Source organism: Hetaerina americana, unplaced genomic scaffold, assembly GCF_022747635.1.
Source record: "Hetaerina americana unplaced genomic scaffold, ioHetAmer1.1.p SCAF_20, whole genome shotgun sequence".
Taxonomy (NCBI): domain Eukaryota; kingdom Metazoa; phylum Arthropoda; class Insecta; order Odonata; family Calopterygidae; genus Hetaerina; species Hetaerina americana.
This window is the reverse complement of record NW_027286764.1, coordinates 442,927-465,000: the sequence shown is the minus strand read 5'-3', so window position 1 is coordinate 465,000 and position 22,074 is coordinate 442,927. Positions and strand designations below refer to the sequence as shown.

The 22,074-nt window shown below is 42.3% G+C and overlaps 1 protein-coding gene across 1 annotated transcript in view; it reads left to right on the top strand.

The window, feature by feature from the left end:
- msl-3 (male-specific lethal 3) overlaps positions 1-22,074 on the top strand; it is a 65,553-nt gene that overhangs the window by 35,118 nt on the left and 8,361 nt on the right. Inside the window, exons 7-9 of the mRNA XM_071586111.1 lie at positions 3,344-3,556; positions 14,453-14,755; positions 20,082-20,311. Of these exons, the coding sequence (XP_071442212.1) occupies positions 3,344-3,556; positions 14,453-14,755; positions 20,082-20,311 (746 nt within the window). The remainder of the gene's footprint in view (positions 1-3,343; positions 3,557-14,452; positions 14,756-20,081; positions 20,312-22,074) is intronic.

Sequence of the window (22,074 nt, the reverse complement as noted above, 5' to 3'; positions counted from 1 at the left end):
CATACATATATATATATACATACATATATATATATACATACATATATATATATATATATATATACATACATATATATATACATACATATATATATATATATATATACATACATATATATATATATATATATACATACATATATATATATATATATATACATACATATATATATATATATATATGGGTCGCAGTAGTCCAGTGGGTAGAGTGTTGGGCTGCTGACCGGAGGGTCCCGGGTTCGATTCCCGAGCAAGGCACTTTGGGCACCTGCAGCTCCACCCAAGCTGAAGTGATTTTTCGGGTACCAGGTCTTCCTGGGGAACCATAACCGGCACAGGGAAAGGAACTGGCCCCCCTACCCTGATGTGTGAATTTTCACACGCCGTATAGGGCTTAGTATTGGGTGATCTCTACCACCCCTTCCAAAACGACCTTCGGGTTGATTACTGTGTTTTTTTAATATATATATATATATATATATATATATATATATATATATATATATATATATATATATATATGAATATATGTATATATTTATATGTGTATATATATATATATATATGTATATAAAGAAAGGACACTCACAATTTGTTATTTGACGTTTCGACAGCTCGGTTGTCGTCTTCAGAATGGCGTTCTCGGGGAAGAGCGGAGAGGACGTGTACGGGGGAGTGGTGAGGGAAGGAGAGGTAAGGGACCAATAGGAAATGAACAAGGGGGTGGGAGGGATATGTAGGCAGCCAATTGATGCATTCAGTGGGCTTGGTTCAGCCCGCGCGGTTTGAATGATTGGGCCACCCAGATATGCGCCATCTCGCGGGTTCTCACCTCTATTATACTAGCAGATTTGGGAAGGATTTCAATCACCAAAAAGGAGAAGCAGTCGTCAAAAGATTGATTGTGGGAAGCAGCATGAGTAGGAATGGGATAATTAAGAAAGGTGGGAGATTTGGTGGAATATCGGTGGTTATTCATGCGGAGGGAGAGTGCGGTCGTGCATTCGCCCACGTAGAAGGCAGGGCAGAAGTTACAGGAGAGTCGATATATAATATTTTTTTAGGTACAGGTGGCGACCGGTTTGGAGTTGGTACTAAGTGAGGGGGAGGGCCTTGAAAGATGACAACATTTGCAGCGTGGGCAGTTGCATGGTGCGGATAGGGGTGGGGGAGAGATGGGGGTGCTCGCAGTTGGCTTTGTTGACTTGAAGATGTCTCGCAAGTTTGAAGGGCTTTTAAACGAAACAGAGGGACAGTGTGGGAATAAAAGTGATGTGGACTGAGTGTTATTGATAATTGGGAAGAGGTCACGGATTAGATGTTTAATTTTGTGTGTTCCGGGGAAAAAGTGGTGATAAGATTAGGGCATTTTGGGCGGTTTGGTTTGGGGAGGGGAGTGTATTGGGTTGACGGTTTGAGGATTTTACTATTTAGTAGTTTTTCAGGGTACCCACATTTTCTGAGGGATTCATGCAGCTGGTCCAAGTATTTCTGTTGGGAGGGGGTGTTGTTGCAGAGACAGAAGCCACGGATAGAGAGTGAGAATGGGATGGAGCACTCTGTGTGAGGTTAATGGCAGCTGTCAAAATGAAGATATTGTTGCTTATTGGTTGGTTTAATGTGGACTGAGGTGTGAAACGTGTTGTTTTGGAGGTGAATGTCGATATCTAGGAAAGTGATGTTCGAGTCGGATATAGAAGAAGTGAATGATACTAAGGAGGAGGAGTTGAGAGAGGAAATGAAAGAGGATAAAGTTTCGCGTCCGTGGGACCAAAGGAGGAAAATATCATCAATATAGCGGGCCCAGAAGAGTGGTTTTAGGGTTTGTTGTTGCAGAAAGTCGTGTTCTAGTTTACCCATAAAAAGATTGGTGTATGCAGGAGCCATACGCGTGCCCATTGCAGTGCCTTTCATTTGTAAATATATTTTGTCATTGAATTGAAAAGCATTTTTGGTAAGAACGATTTGGCTCAATTCGATGAGGAAATCTGTGGATGGGGTGTGTGGTGTGGATCGTAGGGAGAGGTAATGTTTCAGGGCTTCTAAGCCTTCTTTGTGGGGAATGGAGGTGTACAGAGATGTGACGTCTATCGTGGCCATGAGAATGGTCGTGTTGTGCGGAATTGGGATTGAGTGTAGACGTTCCAGAAAGTGGTGCGAGTCTTTAATGTAAGAAGGGAGTGAAGTGGCTATTGGTTGAAGGTGGTGGTCTATTAATGCGGAGATTCGTTCAGTGGGTGAGTTGATGCTAGAGACAATAGGGCGTCCGGGGTTATTGGTTTTGTGGATTTTGGGTAGCAAATAGAAATGGGGAGTCTAAGGATTAGGTGGTGAAAGAATGGATGTCTTTGGGGGAGAGACCTTCTTTGGGACCGAAATTGGAAAGAAAAGAGAGAATATCCTTTTGATAAGAAGGGTTTGGGTCTTTGGGCAGGGGGGCATAGCAGGAAAGGTCATTTAATTGGCGCAATGCCTCGGCGTTATAGTCTACTTTGTTTAGCACGACAGCGGATGACCCTTTGTCCGCCGTCGTGATTATAATATCTTTGTTTGATGTTAAACGTCTGAGAGCTTGTCTCGCAGAGGGGAAAAGGTTGTCTGGTGGCTTAAGGGAATCTATGAATTTTTTGTCGGAAATCTTTGTCAGAAGGAGATTGATAAAGATATATATATATATATACATATATACATACACATATACAACTCGTTGATTCATTGCCAAATGTCTCCTGAATCTCAATTTTCAGTGGCAATTTCCCCGAGTTTAAAACAATATTCAATGCACACCTGCTGCTCCTCTGTCACTCTAATTTTCATTGACCCAAGAATTTGTACAGCAAGTGTGTGCAAGCTCAGAAAAGTATCTTTGTTGTGCGGAGACGAGTCACTTGGGGCCACGAGCAAGGCTGTACTTAACTTCTCACAGACGATACTAGAAGTCAACACATCACTAATTTTGATCTGTCAAGCATTTCACTCAAAGAAAGACCAGTCGCATTTTTTTTCGTACATTCTTTGTAAACTTATTAAGGGTAAGTTTTTTACATGGACTCCCTTGAAAATGTGGCTTGATCATGAAACTTGGATCGTATATAAAAAAAAGTGTGCTTATGAGGAATTATGGTAGTTTTTCAAATACTACCTATCAAATTGCAATTATGCTGTTTTGTAGGATTATCTATTATTGATGGCTTGTAGAAGTTCTTATCAGCATGTGGCCTTAATGTATCATTTTACAGTCCTCGCACACAACGTTAGCCTTTGGTGAGCTGGAATGAGGATTGATTAATGAAGTCCAAGACCCAAGTTCCTTTCTCATACCATGTTCTTCTATTTTTTTCAGCTTGAATCTCTGTAAGGAAGTGGTTGATGGCATCCGAATATATTTTGATCACACGCTGAGTGGTTTGCTCCTGTATGGACAAGAGAAAGAGCAGTATGAGGAGGAGGTTGCCTCCTTAGCCTCACTCTCCAATTCATTCCGAGGGGAGACAAGGAACACGTCGAACAAGTACACACCAACTAAGGTCTCCATCAAGCAGGAGCATAACAACAGGTCAGTAATTGTTTCATTTCCTTCCAAAAAGATAATGCTGCATAAAATTTCTCCAGCAGTATAAACTGACTTTACTATTTGGAAAACAGGATTGCCATTAATCATTCTCTCTTTTCTGAACTTTAAATCTATAATAGATAACTTTTATGGGCCCCCACATCCTGTGAGTTCAAGACAAAATTTTGATGTGAATGTTTTCTTATCATTTGTGATCTCTTTGCACTCTATTATTATAAGGTAATCTCCCGGTTAAGGTAGATTTTTGGCAGGACACAACTACCAAATACATATTTTGTGATTCAGAGCAAAACACAATCCAGCGACCTACTTCACATCAGGTCCCTCTTCATCTCTGAGAACTTCCTTCCTCCCTTCATCCTATCCAACATCCCTATCTTGTTCCTACCCTTTCCTTGTTCAACTAACATTCTCCCCTCTATTACAGTCTGCAACATCCCACTGCCAATCAATACCCCCTTCATTCACTTTTCCTGCCTCCATAGGATTTCTCCCCAAAAACCCCTCTCTTCGCCCACCATACCAAGTACTTCCTCATTTGTTTTCTTCTCTGTCCATTTCACCTTCTCCATTCTTCTCCACTCCCACATTTCAAAAGCCTCCAATCTTCCTCTATCCTCCTGCTTCAATGACCACGTTTCCGCGCCGTACATAGCTACGCTCCATATAAAAGTTTTTACGAGTCTTTTTTTAACATCCTTACTTAACATCCCTGTCATCAATTCCCTCCTCCTTGTGAAAGCCTCTTTGCCTAGCGCAATTCTTCTCCTTACGTCCCTACTACTTTGAGCGTGTTGGTCCAAAACACTTCCTGGACACTTAAACTGTTCTACCTGCCCTTGATTTTGCCCTCCTATTTAATGTTTAGCTAAGCCTTTTTCTTTCTAGAAAATCACATAACATTTGTATTCTTGATATTTATTGTCATCCCATACCTTTCGGACTGAATTTCCAATTCACTCAGCAATGCTTGCAACTCCTTGGCTGACTGACAAACTAAAGCTTGGTCATCAGCGAACCTAACTGATTTTATGAATTCTCTGCCCACATTCATTCGCACCTCCAGTTCTTCCCATGCCTCTTTAATCATTTCCTCTACATACAGGTTGAACAGCAACGGTGATAATGGGGAACCCTGCATTTCACCTCTCCCTAACACTGCCTATTGGGACTCCCGATTCCCCACTCGCACCTGAGCAGTCTGAGACATGTACAGGTGGGATTAGCCTCCTTTCCCTCCAATCTATTCCTATTTTCTGCAATATACTCATTAGTTTTTCCCAATTCACTCTATCAAACGCTTTTTCGAAATCTACGAAACAGGCAAATACCTCCTGGTTGTGCTCTATATTCCTCTCGATTAATAATCTCATTACTGCAATGGCATCACGCGTACCTCTCCCCTTCCTAAACCCAAACTGATCATCCCCTAAGTAATCATTTGCTCTACTCTCTATCCTTTTGTTTATGATCCTAAGAACAACTTTAGCTGCGTGAGATATCAAACTTATTGTCCTATAGTCCTCACATGACGTGGCCTTTACCTTTTTCGGAATAGGAACTAAAACTGATCTCACAAAGTCTTCCGGCCAGATTCCCTCCTCATAAATACTACGGATCAGCCCATACAGCCTCTTCCTCCCACATTTTCCTAAAGATATCAGTAGTTCCATAGGAATGTTATCCACCCCCACGGCCTTATTTAGTTTCATCTCCCTTAATGCCCTTTCTATGTCATCGTCAAGTATGCCTGGACCTAAGCTATCTTCCTCTAAATCATGTCCCTTTTCTATGTCTTACTTTGTTGGCCTAAGCTCTTTACTATACAGTTCTTCTATGTATGCCTTTCATCTCTCTTGGATCTTTCCTGTGTCAACTATCATTTTACCTGCCTTATTTCTCACTGTTAGCATAGATCTTCCTTTTTACTTCCTGATAAAGATTTAACTTTGTTGTATAGCGCCCCAATTTCACCCTTCCTCTGCAGACTTTCCATATCCTCGCACTGCGTCTTCCACCATGCTTATTTCGCTTTATTTATTGCCCGCCTCAATTTATTGTTTAAATCTCTCTACTTCATTTTGCCTAATTCTGTAGTTACATTCTACAATTTTCTCCTCTCATCCATCTTTGTAAACATCACATCCGTTATCCATGGTTTCCTAGTCCTTTTCGCGTTAACCGTTCCAATAGTGTCTTTTGCGGCTTTCCATAACCCTTTCTTGATACTTTCCCATTTTTCTTCGATAGTAATTAGCTTAATTAATCCTTAGGCTTCCGCGCCGTCTATCTGATGAATCCATGCTGATTTCCGGGAATTACCGTCACGTAGTTTAGTTGGTTGACAACTGTTTCACCCCCAGTCCTGGAGGCGTCTTCAGGTCAAAGTGATGTGCGTTGCGTTTTGGCCGCTATATATAGGAGACGCTGGCTGGCCAGGAGCTCTCTGATTGGCTCTTTCTTGACGGCGAGTGGGAATCACCCTTTTCCAAGTGGAGATCAGGGTGTAGCCGTCTTCACGGTTGAAATTGTATGGATTTAATTAGCTCTTTGCCATCCTCCATGATTTCCTCTACCGCCTGTTTGTACTCCTTCCTTTTCAAACCATTTAATGCTTCTACATTCCATTTTCTAACTCGCCGCCCCTGCCTTATCTTTTTGAAATGGATGCTACATTTCATAACAACTAAATTGCGGTCAGAGCCCGCATCTGCTCCTGGGAAGCTGTGCGAATTTATCACACTGTTCCTAAACCTGTGTCTAACCAGGATATAATCTAGCTGATACCTTTCTGAGTCACCTGGCATTTTCCATGTATATCATTCATAGGTCATTCATCCCCTCACCCCAGAGGGTGGATCAGCAACGGAGGCAAAGCAATTTGGTCCACAATTTTAGTTAAATGTGTTTTGGAGAGAGAAAAATGTGCCTAATTAGATTGTCTTTGAGTGTTTGTTAACTGTAGATTAATGAAATAGACGGTGAAACCTCGTTCGTGCCGTTTCAAGAGCAGTTTGATGAAATTGCATATGCTTTTCCGTCGCCCGGCGGAAGAGAGAGCCCTCGACGGAGTGACCTGACCGGGATGCGCCGAGGGGTGATATGTTGACTCCGATGAAAAGAGCTCGGCGCCATTCGAAACGTCTGGCGGCGTGAAATGCAATTGCGAAGGGTTAAATATAGCGCGCTTGGCTCCCCTCCATGCGTCATCGTGCCGGCGGTGGAGGGGGGAGAATAGGAAGGGGGTGGGGGCAGGAGGGGGGAGAGGGTTGGCTGGAAGAAGCACATCCGTCAGCGCGGATGCCCGCGCGATGACATGACTTCTGGCGGCGGATTTGGAAATATTGATCTGGGAGGGTGAGGGGTTGGGCGGAGGGGTGAGGGGCTGAAGTCTTCGCCTCGCGTGGTTAGAGCAGGCGCCTTTCGCGATTCCGGGCTTATGCGTGCGTGCTTCATATTAATTGCAATATTGACACAAATTATTTGTTTATTTCAGACGCCCCGAAGAAATTCTTTCGCCTCTGGAAATTCTCTCCCGCGGTGCTGTTCTGTAAGGCCCGCATGTTGCCAGCAAATGCAGATACGTGCATAATCCGTCGGCCACGTCCGTTCTATAGTAATAATTCCAGAATTTCGGTAATATCTAATGAATACTGCATGCGAAAGAAAACCAATCTCTAACCATTAAATCTCCCTGCCTTGCTTGTTTGTGTACACGTTGTTTGTCACTTGATTTTTCCAGCAGGAATGCACGAACTAAATGTGCTCATCTTTCGAAAGCTTTCAATGATTGGGAATCCTCCGATGTGACAGTGTGATTCAACTTCACTCGCAGCAATGGAGTCGATCGAATGAAGCATGAAACCGAGGTCACTTCACGTGAAATTATTTCTATTTATTTCTCCATTTAGCATTATTCCGAAAAACAGCACTTTTTGGCCTTTACATTGGACTATCAATAGTGATAACAATGGACCCAATTATAAACACCCAAACCGTTGAGGGAACCGAACCCGTGACCATTAGTTTGACAGACGAGATCGTTTCCCCTTCGCCATCGGGGCAGGTAACCCGTTCCGAAAACAAGATTTTAGGCTTTCTCTGCGTTCATTACGTATGTGACATTACTTTTGGGCAATAAGTTCTACGTTCGCGATAAAATAAATGCATCCGAAAAATTTTGACTTGTCCGGTGGCGAATTCGCCTGTTAAAGAACCGCCTTCTCTCCAGTCCCCTCGCCACTTTAGCGATAATGGATGTCCGTTCAATTATTCCTCGATTACATGAATACGTCTTCCTTTATGGAGACATTTGTCAGATAATTGTTACTTAAATCCATTCGTAGATCGAATGAGAGAGTGAGCAACTTGTCCACCCTTGCAGCAATTATGGAGCAGATCGCGCTTGGGCGCTTTAATTAGTCACAGCGACCGAATGGTCGGGAATATTTGCCCACAAAATGAAAATTGTCGCGAAAACTTATATCCTCGAAGCAGGAGATCAATTATTTTTTGGCGTCAAAACCAAAATTTAAATTAAAATAAAGAAACAAATTGGACATTACTTTTAGGCTGGATTTGTTTTTATTTCAAACCCTCAGCTCTTTGAAAGCAAATTACAACTACATCTACTTAATACCCAGCAAGCCGCCGCAAGGGCGTGTGGCGGGGGGTGTTAGAACACCACCCGTTAGTGTTTTGCAACCCCACCACAAATTAGTGTTTCTTGACCCCAAGAAAGTCTCCAGAGAACTTTTCTCGGGTATTTCGCAAGGAGAACTGCCTCTGGAGAGTCTGTTGGCAGTAGGGTCGCTTTGACGGATGGGAGATGGGGATATTGGGCCAGGGTCCCAGGGAATTCGGTTGGTGATTCTCTTGAAGGGTACTCTCGCCCTCGACCGAGGCTAACATTTAGAAGAGACAAAGTTTTACTGCCCCCGAATATTATAGTTTACAAAATTAAGTAAAGAGATAAATTATTCCGGTACACTTATACAAGTACGCACAGCTTTCATTAGCAGAAAACAACAGCAATGCATGGGTGGTCTGAAAAGTTTCCGACTCAGAAAATTTCATAAAACTTCAGAAAAAATGTCTTGTACCTTTGCTGGGTCGGAAACCTTTCAGACCACCCTTGTATAATGATGTGAGTAAAAATGAAAAATCACACGCAGCAATTGTAAATGTACAACGTAATGCGACTGAAATTAAAATTAGCCAATGCAACAATTCAATGGAAGCGTCAACTGGGTCTGCAGCGCAAAATCTATTAATATAAATGTAAATAATTTTTGTTTCGTTAAAAGCTACTCGTTAAATGTTTTTAGGCGTTGATTTTAGTTTTTCTTATCAAACATAATGTCCATGGATAATAAGTTGTAACGCTTAGGTCCTAGATCCACGAATTCCCAACTTCGCCTTACGAATATAGACTTATCGCCTTGCGGACGTGGATCACTGTTAGACAACTTTGAATCATTGATCTAGTGGAATTATACAAAAACATTTACGTTTTTTGAATTTGTAAAACATCGGTATTTTTGTTTGGAAAATGATTAATTCATAGATACGTTTCTTTAGCATAGGATTTGAACACTCCGCGTTACCAAGGGCTGCAATACTTCCGCGTTGCCATATCTTCGAAGGGCGACCTCTTTCTGTCAATACGTACTAAGCCCTATGCAATGTGTGAAATTCACACATTGAATAGGGCTTATTGGTATCTTGGAGTATCTTAGTGGTATCCTTATCACCATAACGCTATTTTATCAATTATATTCCACGGAGTTTGAGATACCTTGCAAGAAAGGTGAGCTATGAGTTTATTATTGAAATTAAAAAGTGCACTTTGGATTTCGAATAAGGTTATTCATAAATTCCCTAAATTCAAGAAGATAGCTTTAGCATCGTCCTCTAATTGAAGCAGCGTAATGGCGTCCCGAATATTGTCATCGAGTTATCGCCGGTGCCTGATTAATCATACATATAATGTTTCAGTTAAGCTAATGGACAACATTAGACCTTTCATTTTTTTTAATAGAACTTTAGTTTTTTATAGGTAAATACTTAAAGTTTTATAAAAGATTAGATCATGAACTTTGAAACAATTGCTCAGTGATAACATTATAATTTGCGTAAAAACAAAGAATCTTCAAACATAAATTATTATTAGGTAATCTACCGGTTAAGGTAGGTTTTTGAATGGACAAAGCTCCTAAATAAATATGTTTTGACTCCTAACGAAACACAACATCCTACTCTACATCAGGTCCCACTTCATCTCTCAGTACCTTCTTCCTCCCTTCACCGGGTCCAACATCCCTACCCTGTTCCTTCCCTTTCCTCGTTTGCCCAACATTCTCCCCTCAATTACAGTCTTCAACATCCCGCTGCCGGTCAATACCCCTTTCAACCACTTTTCCTGCCTCCATAGGATTGCTCCCAACAAACCCCTCTCTTCGCCCACCATACCAAGTACTTCCTCGTTTGTTTTCTTCTCTGTCCATTTCACCTTCTCCATTCTTCTCCACAACCACATTTCAAAAGCCTCCAGTCTACGTCTATCCTCCTATTTCAATGGCCACGTTTCCGCGCCGTACATAGCTACGCTCCATATCAAAGTTTTTACGAGTCTTTTCTTAATATCCTTACTCAACGTCCCTGTCATTAACTCCCTCCTCCTGGTGAAAGCCTTTTTGCCTAGCGCAATTCTTCTCCTTATTTCCCTGCTACTTTGACCGTGTTGATCCAAAACACTACCGATTCTTCTACGTCATATAATTTTTCAATGTCTAACTTTGTTGGTCGAAGTTCTTTATTATACTGCTCTTCTATATATTCCTTCCATCTTTCTTGGATCTTTCCTCTGTCAACTACTTTCTTACCCGCCTTATTTGTAACTGTTAGCATAGATCTCCCTTAGTTCCCGATAAAGATTTAACTTTGCTGTGCAACGCACCAATTTCATCCTTCCTCTGTAGACTTTCCATATCCTCGCACTGCAACTTCCACCATGCTTCTTTTGCTTTATTTGTTGTCCACCTCAATGAATTATTTAATTCTTTGTACTTCATTTTGCCTAACTCTGTATTTACATTCTTACATTTCCTCCACTCATCCATCTTTGTAATCATCTCGTCCGTGATCCATGGATTCCTAGTCCTTTTGGCGTTAATGTTTCCAATAGTGTCTTTAGCGGCTTTAGACAACCCTTTCTTGATACTTTCCCATTTTTCTTCGATAGTACTTAGCTCTTTACCATCCGCCATGATTTCTTCTACCGCCTGTTTGTATTCCTTCCTTTTCAAACCATTTAATGCTTCTACATTCCATTTTCTAACTCGCCGCCCCTGCCTTATCTTTTTGAAACGGACGCTACATTTCATAACAACTAAATTGTGGTCAGAGTCCACATCCACTCCCGGGAAACTGTGCGAATTCATCACACTGTTCCTAAACCTGTGTCTAACCAGGATATAATCTAGCTGATATCTTCCTAAGTCACCTGGCATTTTCCATGTATACCTGCGTCTTTTGTGGTGTCTAAACCAAGTGTTGGTGATGACTAACCCCTGTCTCCTGCAGAACTCATCTGCTTTCTCCATGCGGTCATTCCTCGTGCCTGAACCATAGTCCCCCACCTCATCACCATCTCTTCCTTAGCCTACCGTCGCATTCCAATCCCCCATCACTATCAAATGTTTCCCTGCAGGAATACACGCGATTATGTCCTGTAACTGATCGTATATCCTATCGACCTCTTCTTCCTTATGGTGGCTCGGTGGCATGTATACCTGAATAATAACCAAGTTCGTCGGTTCTGCTTTTATCTCTACTAGTAATAATCTATCCGTTACCTGCTCAATGTTGACTACGCTTTTTCCTACCTTTTTATTAAATACTATGGCAACCCCTCGCTGGCTCTCGTCCCCGTATTAATCTATAATTATCACTCCAGTAATCCCCGCTATCTTTCCATCTCACCCCGCATAGATTTAAAATATCTATTTTTTCCCTTTTTATCTCTTGCTTAATATTCTCCAATTTCCCTGTCCTCGTCATTGTCCTAACATTCCACGTTCCTTTACTAACTAATATGGTCTTCTTCTCCTGCGTCTTCTGTCCTGCTGCTGCCGATTTTCCCTTGCAAGGGTTTCGTGGGATGACGACCGCAGAAGCCTTGCCTCCTCCGCTGCCGGGCACAACGCACGGCCGATTGAGCCGAGCCCCGTAGTTTCCAGGACTCAAAATCTCTGTATTGCCCATCATTTAAATCTCTGGAATGATAATTGATGTGTTTTCCCGTTGCCTTCCTCAATAGTGTTTTTAACGTGACACCATCACTTACTGGCCGCCCCACTGGGGTCAGACACCATTGCAGCCGCCTCACTGAGGAACAGACACTGCGTGGACTACGTTTTATCTGGCTCCTAACCTTCGACCTATCTGGCATGGGTGACCCAACCAGGAGCATTTATTATTACCCCAGCCAGCACAGCTCTAGGGGTCATCGGAACGCACAAGCCCTTCCACCACGTCAAGGTTGTAGTCCGGGGAGGGAACCTTCCTATATGGTGTGCCAAATTCACCCTTCCTTTGCACTCATGGAATATCCTCACTCTGCATCTTCTACCATCTTTCTTTTCCTCTATTAGTTTCCTGCCTCAGGTTGTTATTTAAGTCTTTATACTCCCTTCTGCCTGTGTTTACATTCTTCCATTTCCTTCTCAGGTTTCTTAGTAATCATATTCGAGGTAGGAAGGACGTAAATTGCCAAATGAAAACTCGATTCCAGTGTCCCTCATTAAATTGGTGTCCCTGCAGATAGGAGGAAGAGAACCATAGTTTCATTAAAACAATAATCAAAAGTTTTGCCATGGTTAGGTGCATGTACTGTAGTTCCATAAAACTAGGCACAACTCCTTTAGGTTTTGGGCAGCTTTCCTTTCACACAAAAATAAAATTATAGTTTGCACTCACAACTGGCAGGAGCAACGATTTACATTATTAACTGCATTCACTGTAAGGTAAATGACAGCTGAAATAAAAACGATTACTTGACTGGCTTCGGAAACAATCCCTAGATCCCTGCATGCTTTTATTAGGAAAGCAATACTTCACCAACAAATTATTCGTCAGGGTCTCCCTATTCAAAGTAGTCTCCATGTATAGACTTATCCCAAGGGTTTTTTTCACTCTATGAAACCGTGCTGGAATGCTTCTTTGGGAATGCTCATAAGCTCCTCCGTCGAATTTTCTCCATCTCTGGAATGGTGGTAAACCTTTTTCCTTTGAGCGGGGTTTTTAGGCTGGGGAGCAGGAAAAGGTCACATGGGGCCAGGTCTGGTGAGTAGCAGGATGGGTGGGGAAGCACAAAGGTCTTGTTTTTGGCTGAAAACTCACATGAGTTCAGAGTAGTAGAATGAGCCGGCACACTGTGTCCGTGAATAAACTGCTCACCACTCCTCTAAAGTTCCAGCCTTTTATGCTTGATCCTCTTTCATAGTCATTTCATAACCCCCAGGTAGTACTCTGTGTTGACTCTCTGGCCTTAGATAGGTATTTTTGATGCCCTTTATGTCAAAAAAACAGTCTACATCACCTTGACAGTCAAGTGAACTTATCAATCTTTTTATGGGTGGGGCGAGATTTCACCAATCCATTCTGAAGGTTTCACTTTTGTTCAATGTCATACCCCTAAACCTGTGACCCATCCAGGATCTGTTGTGAAATTGTACAAGAAGGTTTTATCCTCTTCAGCTGAATCAAACTGTTCCTGACAGACTTGAAATCCATGTTTTCTTCTGGTCTGCTGTCATCAGGTGGGGCACAATTTTGACAGTAACTTGATGCATCCTTAATTTTTTAGTCTGGGTTTCATAGTTCATACCAATCGAGTTGCCTTTTTCTTCTGAAAGTTCCCTGGCAGTTAAACATCAATTTGCAGGAACGAGATGGTTCACTTTTTTGATATGGGGGTCATCAGTTGACGTTGATGGTCTTCCAGAATGCTCGTCAAATTCCAATGGTTGTGCTGCCCCTTTTTGAGCTGGGTAAACTACGAATTCCTGCCATCTGCAAACTTGCGGTATGTTTCATAGCATCCTCGCTCTAAGTGTGGGAAGTCATCTCAAAAGTTGCCGTGAAGGATTTACAGAGTTTCACGCCGATTTCACGGAACAATGCTGCTCCTTCAAATGCTCATTTCCATGGATCTGATTTTTGGCTGCACTCGTCAAACTCCCCTCTACATAAATGACCGTGACTAATCAACAAAACTAACGACAGTTTGCCACTGTCGTTAGTTTTGTTGAAGTGGTTGAAGGCAGTTATTTGGGAAGTTTCCGTGGACATAAAAGCCTCTAGGTGCATTTAAAAAATAACGAACCGGAGGTGCGCTATTCAAAAAGTTGGTGAACCTTTTGAACAGACCTCTTTGAATATGCACCATCGTTTTCCTGTTGGATGATTTGAGATTAAAACGAAATTCTGAGTGAAAAATGTTAGTTATTATTCCTGAGTAAGAAATGATGTATCCACGTCTTCATCTTTCTTTTGTGAATGCTATGCAAGTGTAGAAGGATCCCCCAAGTGTGTGTACATAGCACTAAGAGTTTTTTGATTATTTCTACAGAAGTTAAGTAAGTTTACTTCAATCATGTTTACACCTTCAACATGAAATTAAATAATGTATCAATATGGCTTAATTTTATATGTATTGCAATCCATGGAAAGATGGGATTATTCCCCAGGAGTGAGTATGTGCTAACAGCAGTTTTGGCCTGTATTTTTCTTCAGCACTTGTTTCCTCTTTGGAAACACATGATGTGTGTGCAGAGCTAATCAAACTGATTTCTGTCATTTTGTGCTTCGTTGCAGCTGTGACACCTCAGCAAAGATAAGCATTGTGGACTTTTTGAGTGTGCAAGTAAAAGAGGAACCGCAGGCTGGCGGTGATTCTGACAAAGAGTCATCCGATTTGAAGGAGGACAACAATATGAAATCCTCTGTGAAGGAAGAGAGGCAGGCTGAAGAAAGGATGATGAAGAGACATGACAAGTTTAAGGAGTCATGCTATGTGGATGATTCCAGTAAATTTTCTCGATTTGAATCCTCGGGAGAGACCAGGGCAGAAGCTGCCCACCAGTCTTTGTTGGCGACATTCCACAATACTATGTCAAGGTTAATCCTCGAGTTCTATCGATAAGTTAATCTCTCTCAAGGGTACTGAATGCTAATAGAAGGGTGGCACATGGTAATGATTCAGTGTCATGGTGTGAAGCTATGGATTTATAAAATTAACTGATTTTTCTTGATGTGAATGTTATATACTTGCATGATCTGGCTTTTAAATTGGTTGAGTTGAGCACCATATCTTTTCTTTTCATAATTTTGTGGAAACTGTTCTGAATCAACTTAAAATTATGCTGAAATTTGGTGGTAGCTATGTGATGGGACTTCGATATTACACAGGATTAATGTATATTGATGCACTTGTCTCCATGGACTCTGGACTCAATGTTGATGATAAAAAGAAACCAGTCCCAAGTGTCATCCCCACTTTCGTAATATATGTTGCCACCTTTCACCAGTTATTGACGTCAACACTTGGATTCTATTTGCAAGAGTGATTAAGCTAAGGAACAGAGGAAGCATGACACATAACTTAAATTTACATTTGCATAGTTTTCAGAGTATCAATATTGTTATGGGCATTGAAAAGAGTGTGATGTGCCTCATTTTTAACTCTTTGAAAAATCCTTCTGGGATAAAATTTAAACTTGAATTCCATTGATGGGGGTTAATAATTTATGCTCCGAGGGAATAAGTTGTCATTTAACTTCCAAGCAAAGGATGCAGGTGACTCAGGTATTCATGGCAAAAGAAAGTTTATTTTGTTTGTTGTTTGCCACCATTCTGGACTGGCTTTCTAAAATTGGGATTGACTGCCACAAATTACGGTGTTGCCAAAAACGATTATCAGTGTCACAATAAAGTTGCCTCTCCCATGGACTACAACCTTGATGTGTGAAGGACTTGTGCGTTCCGATAACCCCTAGAGCTGTGCTAGCGGGAGTTATGAAACTTGCTCCTGGTAGGGTCACCCATGATAGGTCGAAGGTTAGGAGCCAGACGAAAGGTAGTCAATGCAGCATCTGTTTATCTGTGAGGCGGCTGCAAAGGCGTCTGACCCCAGTGGGGTAGAAATTGAGAGATGGTGTCACGTTAAAAACACTATTGAGGAAGGCAACAGTAAACCAGCTCAATTGTTATTCCCAAAAACATAATGATGGACACTATAGAGAATATGAGGAGTGGCTACTACAGGACTCAGCCCAATCCGCTATGTGCTGTGCCTGGCAGCGGAAGAAGCAGGGCTTCCACGGTCGTTATCTCACAAAACCCTTGCAAAGGATAACTGGCAGCAACAGGACAAAGGGCGCAGGAGAAGAACAAATTAGTTATAATAGGAACGGGGAATGTTTGGACAATGTTGAGGACAGGAAAATTAGAAGAACATTAAGTGAGGGGTGGAAACAGGAATGTAGATATCGTAGGTATTTGTGAGGTGAGATGGAAGGATAGAAGGGATTGGTGAAATGAGTTACAGAGTATTATACGAGAGAATAATATACTCACACAGCGGAGGGGTCGAGAGCCAACAAGGGTTTGCCACACTATTGAATATTAAGGTAAGAAGAAGCGTAGTCAGCATAGAGAAATCAGCAGTGGATAGAATGTTACTAGTAGAGATAAAAGCAGAACCGACGAACTTGGTTATTATTCAGGTATACATGCCACCGAGCCACCATAAGGAAGAAGAGGTCGATAGGATATACGATCAGCTAGAGGACATAATCGGGTGTGTTCCCACAGGGAAATATTTGATGACGATGGGGGACTGGAATGCGACGGTAGGTGAAGGAAGAGATGGTGATGAGGTGGGGGACTACAGTTTAGGCACGAGGAATGACTGCGGAGAGAAAGCAGTTGAGTTCTGCAGGAGAGGGGGGTTAGTCATCACCAACACTTGGTTAAGACACCACAAAAGACGCAGGTATACTTGGGAAATGCCAGGTGCCTCAGAAAGGTGTCAGTTAGATTATATTCTGGTTAGACGCATGTTTAGGAACAGTGTGATAAATTCGCACAGCTTCCCGGGAGCGGATGTGGACTCTGACCTCAATTTAGTTGTTATGAAATGTAGCGTCCGTTTCAAAAAGATAATGCAGGGGTGGCAGGTTAGGTAATGGAATGTTAGAAGCATTAAGTGGATTGCCAAGGCAAGAGTATCAGCAGGCTGTAGAGAAAATCATGGATGATGCTAAAGAGCTGAGTGCTATTGGAGAAAAATGGGAATGATCAAGAAAGGGATATCGAAAGCTGCAAAAGAAACTATGGGAAAAGGACAAGGAAACCAGGGGGCACAGATGAGATGATTAGAAAGATAGATGAGAGAAGAAAATGGAAGAGTGTAAACAGAGAGCTAGGCAGAAGGAAGTACAAAGTGATAAATAAAATTTGAGATGGGCAACAAATAAAGCAAAATAAGCATGGTGGAAGATGCAGTGTGAGGATATGGAAAGTTTGCAGAGGAAGGGTGAAATAGGTGTGCTGTACAGCAAAGTTAAATCTTAATGGGTAAGGAAGAATGGAAGATCTATGCTAACAGTTGGAGATAAGGCAGGTAAGATAATAGTTGGTACAAAAAAAGATCCAAGGAAGATGGAAGGAATATATAGAAGAATTTAATGGTGAAGAAGTTAATCCAACAAGGTTAGACATAGGAAGAGAACATGACGTAGAGAGCATGTGACGCAAAAGATTTCACAAATGAAACTATGCTTTTATTTCACACAAAACTCTTTTCTATTTCCAAAATTTCTAAACCTAGCTAATGGGGGGATTTGATTTCACGCAAGTGATGGCATTTGATGTTCCTTTCCACACATGTTCTCATCACTGCAATTATGTCATGCATTCCTTTCCCATTTCTTAAGCTAAGCTGATCTTACCATAATGCACTAATCTGTAAACTTTAATTGATGATTCTTAGAACTGCATTTTTTTACTGTAAACTTAAAATTATTGTCATAATAGTCCTCATGTTTAGCTGCTTTACTTTATTTGGAAACGAGATCAAAATTGACTTTTCCGTCATTGTAAGTCCAGCATATGAGTTGTAAAAAAATCCCCTCCTCTTTTCCCAAGGTCTTTTGCAATTCATAGCAGATGTTAATCAATCCTTTAGCCTTGCTTTCACCTTCATCTCCCTGTGTGCTGTTTATGTATCTAGTATTTCTGGACCCAGACTATCCTCATCTAAATTGTATTCCCTTTCTATTTCTGAAATGGCTGGGCTAATATCTGTACTATAAACCATCTGTTACACATTTTGCCCAATGTCCCTGATTCTCTTCTGGTTCTATTAAAAACTTCCATGTCTTATCCTTAATGGTAGCTATAGTGTTTTGCTTACCACATTCTGACGTTTCTTAAACTTCTTTATATAATGCTCCTTATTTTCCTTGTCCCTGAAATTCCTTCATATCCTCAAATAGATCTTTCCACCTCTGCTCCTTGGCCCTATTAGTTCCTCACCAAAGTTTATTGTTTTACATTGTACAGTCTTCTTTCTATTTTTATGTGACAGTAGAAGTTTTTTGAACAACAATTGTCTCCTCTGTCCATTGACTCTACTTCATGAAAAGTGGTAGCTGTTATCCCTCAGGATGACTTCTTCCCTCCCTTCTAAAGTTTGGTGAAGATTCTTCACATACCACTCCCAATTACACATCCCTGGACATCTACCTTCAATTACCTTGGCCAGCCCCAAAAACAAGCGAGCGTGTTCTCTGCACCTATCCTCACCATGATTTCACCTCCGAGGGACCAAAGGAAGAAAATGCTGTCGATGTAGAGGGCCCAGAAAAGTGGTTTAAGGGTTTATTGGTGGAGGAAGGCATGCTTGAGTTTTCCCATTAAAACATTGGCCAATGCAGGAGCCATAGGCGTGCCTATTGAAGTGCCTTTTGTTTGTAAGTAGATTTTGTTGCCTTTGCCTTGAAAACAGTCCCTCCCCAGGGAAGCTGATTCTGCCTCACAAATATTACCCTGTCATTATCATTAATGGCGCCATGGGACTTAGCAAAAAAATTCAAGTCTAGGACTCCACTGTAACTGCCCAGGTAGTCTACCACTTGTGCATTCGCTCTTAATTCTTGTCCTTTCACTGCAGCAAAGTCTGCTGTGCTCTTCCGTGATTGAATCCAGGGCCTCCACTGACACCCACCTTTACTTGGTTGGGCGACCTCACTAACTCCTCTAAGCCTCACATTTCTTGGGCCAACAATGAGACCTGGGCACTGGTATTAACCAGAAGGCTGCACCCTCCACCCATGAAGCGCTTTTGCTGCACCAACAACTCGACTCCTTTGGTCGTGGAGGCAATCGTGGGGAACACGAGGCTTAATCGGACTCAGTTAGTGATGTGAGGTCCTGGAGGGGTTTAACTCACCCTGTCCTCTCCCCCAAATGGCCTCGTTCCAGTGTTGGGCCAGACGTGTGCCCTCTCGCCCCAACACCGCCTCTCTCCCTTCCTTGGCCTTACTCCCAACCCACCCCTCCCCCCTGGGGCACTGGGATACTAGCGGTGCTTACCCTTCTCCTTTGGTTCAGAGTCTCTTCTCTCAGCCTCATCCCTCCCCAAATTGGTCCAGCAAGTGCTGCAGGTCCAGTTTCAGAATCTGCCTGCACCAATGCATCCTGCAATTCCAAACCCTCTCATTCACAATTTAACAGTCCTAAATCAATCGGAAGAATCCGATGCCACTGAGAGCAACTGTTACTCTTTCTGATTTGGTCCCCCAGAGAATCTTCCAGGGAGCTCGTTAGGAAGGGTCACCAGAATCACTTCTGAATCACTTCAATCGATGCCATCAATTGATTTGTCAAAATTTTCATAAATTTAATAGAAGATGATTTTTATATAAGGCACGTGATGCAAAAGATTTCAAGTATGCAATAGTTTCTCACAAACACATTTGATTTTTTCTAAATCTGGCCTCAGAGGATTTGATTTCACATGATTGAATATTGACAGCTGTGTTTTAAAATGTGAGCTGTGGGGAAGAACGAGTTATTTCTGCAAGTTGAGGTACCGCTGTGGTAGCAATGCATTCTAGCATAAATATGGAAACAACCATGAGGATGGGGAAGTCGTCATGATTTCTAAATTTTGAACCTCTTTGAATGCAGTGTAGATATAATGGTCCCTGGCTGCTTCCCCAGTAATAAGATACCTCTGCATTGTCAAACAATTCCATGCCAAATGCTTGACTTTCCAGTTTTGGTCTTTATTATCTGTTTGCATTGAGAAAAGTGGCTTGGATGATGGATTAGAATGCTCATGTTTGACGAATGTTTCTACTTTTCTGATGTTCCATGGTGCTTGCATTGGCAATGCTATATTGGTTTTGTGATGCCTATGACTTATTTTTCCCCACAGTGCCGCCAGCACCAGCTCTTGTTGCTCCACGCCGTCTTGTGTGACGCAATCACACCGCAACTCATCCATGATGCTTGACCGGTCATCTATTAATTCATTGGGCATGACTGCCAGTGAGAATGCTCTCCTGAAGCGCATAATGAACTGGAAGATGGTTCCAGAGGCTGTGGCTGGCGTGGTCAATGCTCCGTCTCAGCTCTATGGAGCCCCTCATCTGGCACGGTTATTTGGTACGCAACTCAAAATATTTTAATGCATTTTCAACCTTGTGCCTCCTTTTATGCTCTTCTGTTATTTCCTGAAGGCCCCTTTTGACATGTACCTGGTTTTCATCATTAAAAGGTTTCTTTAGTTTAAATTTAAATTAAGTGGTGCTTTGATGTCTGGCTTTATTGGGTTTGTTGCCAGTTCACATTCTTTGTACAGGGCGGCACCCAAAAGTGGTAGGACTGATTTTTTTACAAGAATTTTATTGACGATATACTTACATCGACTTAATAATCTTCAAAGTATGCTCCTTGAGCTGCTACACACTTAGTATAACGTTGCTCCCATTCCCCGAACGCCCGCTGGAAATTTTCTTTGGGGATGCCGTTGATGACCCTCGTCGAAGCCTCTTGAACGGCCTTTATCGAGTCAAAACGTCGTCCCTTGAGCTGTCTTTTCATCAGGGGGAAGAAGAAGAAGTCCAGTGGTGCCAGATCGGGAGAATAGGACGGGTGCGGCAACGTGGCAACGACCAACAGGCAACGCGCACACGCGTGTGCGCGTTGCCTGTTGGTCGACACTCAGAATTTTCGGCACCATCTTGGCGCACACCTTGCACATGGCCAAATCCTGTGAAATAATGCGTTGGACATTGGATGCAGACAGACCCAACTGGTCTGCAATTTCTTCACTGGTTAAGCGTCGGTCTGTGTTCAGCAGTGTCCTCACTCTGTCCACATTCGTGTCGTTTCTTGCCGTCGACGGCCGTCCGGAGCGATGGTCGTCTTCAACGAGCTCCCTACCCTCTTTAAACAACTTGTGCCACTCAAATACTGTGGAACGGCTTAAGGCAGTGTCCCCATAAGCCTGCTTGATCATATCGAGGGTCTCAGTTGCTGTCTTCCCGAGTTTTGCACATAACTTCACGGAATAACGTTGCTCTAAATTCAGATTCATTTTGTTTTTCGACGCGGACAAAAGACTTGCTTCACTAAAAACGGTGTCCTCACTCGACGACAGCCCGCAGGCGACTGAGGCTGGTGTCGGTCTGTTGCTAAGAGCCCCCTCCACCTTACCCTACCAGGCAGACCCCCCTCCACTGCTCCGTTCACGCCAGAGAAAATCAGTCCTACCACTTTTGGGTGCGACCCTGTATGTCATAATCCAAAAAGCATATTATTCACACATTGTAAATTCACAAAAATACCAAACTCTCAGACGCACTCAATTTTAAACACCCTCAAACAAAAAAAGATAACAGGCGATTGATTCTAAGATGTGGCACATTTTGGGCTCAAGCAGGTGTTGGATCTCAGGGATGGATCCGTTGGTTAGTGTTAAATGGCAACCCCTGTTTCAGGAGATTAGTGAGTGGTTGTTTCTTGGAATTGGGACAGGGCATTTGAAACACAAGCACAACATGTACAAGGGAAGGGGTGAGAATATCGGTAGTGTAATACTTCCCAAGTGGGTAATGTCATGGTTTTTGTTGGTCAGGGAAATATTGGACTCTAGTTATTTCATTTGGATAGCTTCCTGAGAGCAGGGCGATTGAGCATGGGTGAAGAACCGAGACATGGCATGTGTCGGTGAGAATTGTGCACTGCAAAGTTCATAAGGCACGTTATCATGTTCACAGAGGAAAGTAGGAGCAGAAGAGCAGCTGCAAGATTTGGTGTTGATGAGTGCAGTGTAAGACAATGGCATCAGAAAAAGACCACTACTTTTGCATGCAAGTCTTCGCAAAAGAAGTTCACTGGGCTAAAACATGGAAGATTCCCTGAAG